Source organism: Pundamilia nyererei, unplaced genomic scaffold (assembly GCF_000239375.1).
Source record: "Pundamilia nyererei isolate P.nyererei 1_Seehausen unplaced genomic scaffold, PunNye1.0 scaffold00031, whole genome shotgun sequence".
NCBI lineage: Eukaryota > Metazoa > Chordata > Actinopteri > Cichliformes > Cichlidae > Pundamilia > Pundamilia nyererei.
In genome coordinates this window covers 4,166,047-4,173,638 of record NW_005187432.1, presented here as the reverse complement: position 1 = coordinate 4,173,638, position 7,592 = coordinate 4,166,047, and the positions used below count along the sequence as shown (strand labels likewise).

The window sequence follows — 7,592 nt, the reverse complement described above, 5'->3', positions numbered from 1 at the left end:
GCCTGCTGTGTTTCTTATATCACACTTTTCAAGACTGATCTACTCTATACACTTTATCTATACTCTATATCCACACACTGCTGCATCTCAAATAGAATAGAATAGAATAGAATGCCTTTTGTCACTATGCACATGTACAATGAGATACAGAGCATCTCCTACGCAGTGCAAACATGTGGTAAAAGAAACGGGTGTGAGGTGCTCAGTTCTGCTGCACTATATACATATGAGCAGTATTCAAAAGAATATATAAAATATACATATGGGGGGAATTAATAATTAGTGTGATATATTTACAGTGTTACAGGGTTATTGCACGTAAACTATTGCACAGTAATGATAGTTGTGTAGTCTGTTTATAGAGGGAAGGCCTTGGAATCGGGGTGGGACTGTATTGTCAGTGCATGTGTGAGTTCAGGGTGGTTATGGCTTTTGGGAAGAAATTATTTTTGAGTCTGTCAGTCTTTATGCTGATGCACCTGTAGCGCATTTTTGTTGCTCTGCTGAGGCAGCGGGAGGACTAAATGTCCATCATGGAGGAGAGAGGGCAGCCGATGATCTTCTGTGCTGCTTTGACTTCTCTCTGAAGCCTCACTTTATCTCCCGTACCATACTGTGATGCAATATGTCAACAGGCTCTCAATGGATGAGCGGTAGAAGTTCAGCAGCAGCCTCAGGAAGTGCAGCCGCTGCTGGCCTTCTTGACGACTGCTGTGATGTTGTCTGTCCAGGAGATGTCAGCGGAGATGAGGACACTGAGAAACCCGAAGGTGTGGACCCTCTCCACACACTCCCCTTTGATGTACAGGGGGGCTAAGTCAGTGCTGTGCCTCCTGAAGTCCACAAGTTGGTGTTCAGTGCCAGGTTGTTCTCTGAACACTATGCTGCCAATTTCAGGACTTCCTCTCAGTAGTCTGCCTCGTCTCCCTTTGAGATGAATCTGACTACCGTGGTGTCATCAGCAAACTTGATGATGAGGTTGTGGTGGGTGGAACTGCAGTCGTGGGTGTAGACACAATACAGGAGGGGGCTCAGCGCTCAGGGCTATGGTGATGCTGTCTTCTGTGGATCTGTTCGCATGATATGCAAACTGGTAGGGGTCGAGGTCTCGGGGGAGGTAGTCCTTGATGTGCTGAAGGACTAGTCTCTCGAAGCATTTCATGATTACCAGAGTGAGGGCCACAGGGTGGTAGTTGTTCAGGTTAGTGACGGGAGACTTCTTCGGCACTGGGATGATTGTGGCTGATTTTAGACAGGGTGCCCAGTCTAGTGAGAGGTTGAATATTCTGGTAAAGATGAGGGTGAGCTGGTGGCCACACGCTGTTAGCGTCTTGCCAGGTACTCTGTCTGGACTGGCAGCCTTCCTGGGGTTCACTGCTAAGAATACACGTCTGACATCATATTCCGTAAAGTGAGTGGAGCGGTGCAGGAATGAGGTGGATGGGAGCAGGCCTGAAGCAGATGAGGGCTGCTGTTGTGGTGTTTCCAAGTGGGCGAAGAGGCAATTTATCTCCTCTGTGAGCACTCAAGTTTTCTGTTTTCAGACCCTCTGTGGATTATAAAGTCTTGTACGCCCCGCCACACCTCCCATGTGTTGTTGCTGGACAGGCGGGACTCTGCTTTTGTTATGGTCTAAATTGGCCTTTGGGCTGTAGGAGAAAGCCAGGACCAGCAGACTTGAGCCAGGAACCTTCTCGGCTTAGCTGGACCCCCGCCCCAGGAGCTGATCTCGGGGTGATTTATGTTCACATTTCCTTCCAGATTCTGAATGAGTCTTTTCTTTGTGGCCTTCCAGCTGTGAGAAGTCCCTGCAGAGATGAACAGCAAGCACAAAGAGCCTCTGTCACCTCATCAGTGGAGGATGGAGAGTGTCCATTTACTCTGGGTCACTTATCTGATCAACCAGCACACTGTTAGTGGTTTTGCAAAAGGCCCTTTAGTGACGCATGTGCTGCTATATATTTTAATAGCACCCTCAAACTCTGGAGCCAGGTTGGTGTTTTTAAATCACCTCATCTTGCACCCCAAAGATAACTTTTATTCTTGGAGTCTAACTCGTGCTTTGCTGTTCAAAATAATCCTCAATTAACTTTTACTGATCCTTGGTTGTTTTAGCTTTTCTCCCTCGCTGAAAAAAGTCCACATTTTAACTTAAAATTACCAAAGAGAAAAACTGAATTTTAAGATAATTTTTAGGCATCTTCCTGTTAGAAAGCAGTTCTTCCTCCCCACCATCACCCATTGCTTGCTCGTAGTGGATTGTGTGATGAGTGTTTGTGTTCTTTGTACTCTTTACCCAAGTAAAAAGTGAAGTAATTATAACTTCCACCTGCCTAAAATGATTTTCACATCTAGTTTTATTTTCAGAGGCTCAACCCTCAGCAAAAGTCATTAAACAAACAACAACAACAAAACATTTACACAACTGTAAAATCAGCCTGCTTTTATTCCACGACATGTCAAATATTTTACATGGAACAAAGAGGAGCGAGAGTGTTTCTACCAGAGAAAATTAGGCACATGAGGTTAAATATTTCACATCCCCAGAACATTATTTTAACAGAGTTGTAAGTGTTGTGGATGCAATCTGCTGAGCCTTTGTTCATGTTCATTTAACGATGCGCTCACACTACTTCCACACACACTTTTAATTTGTACACATGCTCAGCAGGTTAAAAAAAAAAGAAAAAATTTAAAATCATTGATATCTGATTCACTCAAACAAAAGTAAAATAAATGCTTTACAGTTCAGTTTTAAATAGGTAAATCTGTCAGATGTACTGCTCACTTACTCACACACCATCGTTGACTATATAAAAGCAAGAGCTTAAGACTTGAGTGCTACGTGGCTACAGATCGTACTTTAAAACAAAAATGACTAAAAAAAAAAAAAGAACACCTTTTTTTGGCCATAAAAATACAAAATAAGATCTTTCTCAAATGTACAAACGTGGCCAAACGTCTTCACTCTTTCAACATGCTCTAGCAGGACGGTGTATACATTCATCAAACATCTGCTTTGTTTACAATTATTTCTTTACACACACACGGTCATCCTGAAGTCTTCTCACAGCTCCGTCTATAATTCCAGACTCGCCCGATGGTCTGAAGTTTAGGGTTAAAGAAAGATTTCCTTCTCTTTTTTCTGTTTGGCAATGTCCTTGGGGAAAGGAGGTGGAGCTGGTGGAGTAGTGTCGCTGCTCCTCCGTCTGAGGTTCTGAGGCGTCTTCATGTTCTGGACAAATGCTGGAGGACTGAAAGTATCTGAAGGAAGAAAGAAGACAAATCCAGCACTCCAGGGAAATAAAAGCTCAAATTCAGTGGTGTTTATCACTGAGGCGGCAGTTTGTACAGGTGTAGCAGTGCAACCCACTGCAATGACCACATTTCTAATTTTATGTCCCTCCTGTTTATGAGACATGAGAGCAGGATCTCATTATTAGGACCTCAGTCACGTCCGTTCTGTGCCACCAAACTGAAAAGGTACAAACTCTCCACAAGAGGGTGCTGCTCAGTCATTCGTGAACTAAGGATGAACACTGCAAATACGATCACGGGCGTTGCCACTCGTTGCTTTTACTCTGGATCCATTTCTGTATAAATGCAAGGTGGCCCACATCATACTGCAGGTAAACTGCTGTCCTGCAGGAACTACATCACTATTTGTGGAGGAAGTTTTGCGCTTTTGGCTGGACTCTGAATACAACTACTTAATGTGATGTGGATGGCTGATTCTTCACAGTTATTCGCATCACAACCAGATTACAGAAGTTACAGGAGTAACTGCCAAACTGAGCACACACACACACACACACAAAATGAACATGTCTCCTGTCTTATTGCAATTTTACTGCCGTGTTAACACAAAAAAAAAAGTTGCTTGGAAGATGGCAACTGACTGCTAGCGGTCGTAGACCTGGTCTCAGTCACATTTCAAAGGCAACGAGTTCACAAGTTCCGTGCACACAGTCACAATAATTCTAGTTAAAAAAAATACTGACAAGTGAAATACTGAAGAGTCAAATCTGCTCCCTCCATCCAGTCTTTTAAATCTAAACTTAACTTGTTTATACTCTCTGGGATTCGAGTCTGATTTGCTCATTGTGTCTCCTGCAGCTTTTCCCAGCCATGACTGTGCACGTTTAGCACATACTGAGATCTATTTTACTTATTTCTTAGCCAACCAAGTAAAAACATTTTTTTTTACATTTTTCTCCGGTCGTACCTGTATTTATGATCCTTTGAGGACTGGTTTTTCTCTGGAACCTCAGACTTCCTCCTTCTTTCACCGTCACCTGGATGGGCGCCACCTCGCTCAGGTCTATAGAGGCTGGAATTAGAAACACAGTGAGAAATGGTTTCAGTTCACAGCCATGTGGTGTAACAGCTGGCTTCAGATTAAGTGTTGATAAATATTTTTCAAACTTCAGGTTTTAAACGTTAACCTATTTCCTGACCTGCGCTCTGGGCCCTCTTGTGGGTTTTCTTCTTGGAGACTTTGTCCTTCTCCTTGGCCAGTTTTGTGGGGATCTTCTGCTGCACGGGTACAGGTTTGAGCGCCTGGTTGGTGGTGCTGACCAGGTTGGGGAGCAGACTGGGTTTGGCCGGGTGTATGCAGATGCTCTCCCTGCGCGGTGGAACTTTTGGGGGGATTTCCAGAGAATCGAGCGGTTTTGTGTAGAGTTGTAGCGTTGAGGTCAGAGTGCCTCCGTTCACTGTGCTTCCCCTGAATGATGAGTACATCAAACACTTCGGAGGGAAAAATAAATAAATACGCAATTTAAATTTTCTTTCACATTTGAATTTGCCTTGGTGTAATGTTTCCTCACTAGATCGTACTTGGAGATTGTATTTCCTTTTGTTTAGCTCAGTGGACACAAAAAAATGGCCACATGAATACACAATCACACCGTTAATGGTGATAAATGTTGCATTCATTTAATTCCAATCCCATTCCTCACCTGTGTGGGATCGTCGTAGCTTGGCATGAACTTCTTCTTAAATTTATCTAATCGCTCCTTGTCTTGTTCCAGCCGCTCCTTTTCTTTTTCCAGTGATCTTGTGGTCTCCCTCAGTCTCTCCAGGTCCTGCTGGTATTCTTTTTTCAGCACGTCGAGTTCGGTCTTCTCCTCGCCGAGCTTCTCCTCAAACTTCCTGCACTCCTCCTCCTTCTGCTTCAGCTGAGCCTCCTGAACCTCCATCTGGCGCCTGAGCCGCTCCTTCTCCTTCTCGCAGTGCTGCTGCTCCTCTCGAAGCTGCGCCTGCTGCTTGCTCAAGCTGTTGAGTTCCTCCCTCTGCTTTTCCAAGCTGCGCTGCTTCTCGTACTCATACGAAGCGTTGCTGAAGGTAGCAGCCCGCTGGTTCTGTGACTGGAAAGCGTGCTGCAGCGCGTTCTGGCTGTCCTGTTGAGCAACGATTGCCTGCACGATGGAAAGTTTAATTTAGCCGGCTGATACCAAATAGAGAAACATCCGAATTTAAGATAAGCTGCTTTACTTTTAAGCTATAGAGCATCTGCCCGAGCATTATCACCCTGTCATAAACCTGTAAAGAGAAAAAAAAAAGGGGGAGGGGGGGGGGCAAAAAAGTAACATTTATTCATGAATAAAACAGAGGAAACGATTGCAGTAACTAAGACGATAGATATGAGATTTTGACCTCAGCCTCGGTTAAATGTAGCAGCGAGGCATCGTGGGGTTCTTCATCAGCCTGGAAGTAAAAAAAAGAAAAAGCACAAATGGTGTAAATGTTCATGTTTCACCACAGGATGGACGTCAGGTTCTCACATCGTCTCACATCACTCACAGACTGTTCTGGGCCTCCGGAGGAGTGGTGCTGCTGCAGCTGGTCACTAAAGCTGTGGCTCATAGTCGGGGGACTGAAATTTTCAAGGTCATCAGCTTCTTCGCCATCTGAGAAAAACAAATCCTCTCATCATTCATATTCGATGTCACTGCAGGTTTTGGATGTCTTTGTTTTTAGCAGATCATGGGTAGTGGTTGTGGTACGTTTGAAAGAAGCGTGTTGCCGATCTTTGGATGTGAGACCAGTTGTGTCATGCTCACATCAGCTCTAATCGGTACAATCAAAAACTATGTAGCAGGGAGCCGACAGATTAAAGAGGGCACCACACACTTCCACCGATACCTCCATCAGGTAACTGAGAAAATTACAAGGCAGCTTTCCATTCACTGATGTCACCACAAGTTAAACATGTCACAGCTTTGATTCTGCATTAGCTGTGTTACTTTAGTATACATGTGTCCTATAAGAGCCACACACAAAGCAGGACAGCACATCAGTCTTACATTTCCAAGTGCTAGCTGCAGATTTACTATCTGCCACTCCTCCCCGTGCGTTACTCTCATCCACGGGAGCGTTTGTGTTGCTTGTCTTCAAGGCAAGCAGGTTCTGCAGGATTTCCACTGACAAAAGAAAAAGAAACAATTCTTTAATCTCTTCCTTAAAAGATAAGATCACTGCTGACTCATGATTCAACAGTGTGAGACGTGAATTTCACTTTTCCTTCAGCATACGTCTTCTACCTTAAAAACGCGGCTGTTTTCCAGCAACATCACACAAAACAACCGGAAACTACAACAAAACTGAGTCCACCTCCATCTCAGTCGCTCCCTCACCTTCGTCGATGGCTGTGTTCAACAGCATCTCCCGCTGCTGGAGGTCGTTGGCGCTTCCTACGAGATGCAGTCCATCACAGGGGGTTTCCTGTCCAGTCACATGTTTATAGAGAGCAGCAAAGAGCTGCTGCTTCTCTGTCAGACTTTCCTTTATGCGGTCGTCCCTCTCCTTAAGATGAACTAAAGAGCAGCAGAACACAACAAAAGCACTTTTTTTGGGCCATGAAAATAAATAAATAAATCAGTGGAAACCTTTTATTCAGAGAAAAATAGACTTAGCACCAGCGATGGGAATAACGGCGTTACTAGTAACGGCGTTACTTTTTTCAGTAACGAGTAATCTAATTACTATTCCTATCGTTACAACGCCGTTACAGTTACTAACAAGAAAACGCGGTCCGTTACTATTTTTCAACAAACAGACGGTTGAAGCTGTGTTCAGCTTACGGCATCTTATATCAGTTGCACGGAAGTAGCTGCCTACATAAGTAATCTGGACGCTACAGCTTTAAGCAGCTGCGCGCGCTCCCGCGGACGGTAATCACGATCACTGTCTAGCACGACACCTGGAGCTAAGGGGGCAAAACGATCATGAGTGCTGGTGTTTGACTGAGGAAGAATAAAGTATTCGTGGTAAGCCAATCACACGACCACTTAAAGACAAAGCAACAAGGTGATAGATACCAGTTTTTAAATTGTGTTGATAGGCCACGTAAAACCAGAGTCATGATAAAAAATATATGCGCGGCGTTTTTTCCTCAATAGTTTCGTCACGCTAGCAAGCACACTCTGCTTATGACCAAAAAAAACAAAAACAAAAAAAAAAAACCCACAGGGGAAGTTTCAGGAGTGAGAGAGCGAGAGCAGAAAAAGAGAGAGCGAGTTTTGAGATGTGAGAGATTTGTGACGTTTAGCTTGTTTGGAGTGTGTAGTTAATGTGTTGTCTTGTGTAGT

The 7,592-nt window shown here is 44.2% G+C and overlaps 1 protein-coding gene across 2 annotated transcripts in view; it reads right to left on the bottom strand.

Annotated features, from left to right (window-relative positions):
- Nucleotides 1–2,703: 2,703 nt before the first annotated feature.
- Nucleotides 2,704–7,592, bottom strand: part of arhgef18a (rho/rac guanine nucleotide exchange factor (GEF) 18a) — a 24,164-nt gene continuing 19,275 nt past the window's right edge. For both annotated transcript variants that reach the window (XM_005729136.2, XM_005729135.2), the window contains exons 12-20: nt 6,639–6,818; nt 6,309–6,425; nt 5,806–5,912; nt 5,659–5,709; nt 5,497–5,544; nt 4,962–5,420; nt 4,458–4,749; nt 4,226–4,330; nt 2,704–3,264 (exon numbers count right to left, since the gene is read on the bottom strand). In XM_005729136.2, the coding sequence (XP_005729193.1) occupies nt 3,119–3,264; nt 4,226–4,330; nt 4,458–4,749; nt 4,962–5,420; nt 5,497–5,544; nt 5,659–5,709; nt 5,806–5,912; nt 6,309–6,425; nt 6,639–6,818 (1,505 nt within the window). In that variant the 3' untranslated portion in view covers nt 2,704–3,118. The remainder of the gene's footprint in view (nt 3,265–4,225; nt 4,331–4,457; nt 4,750–4,961; nt 5,421–5,496; nt 5,545–5,658; nt 5,710–5,805; nt 5,913–6,308; nt 6,426–6,638; nt 6,819–7,592) is intronic.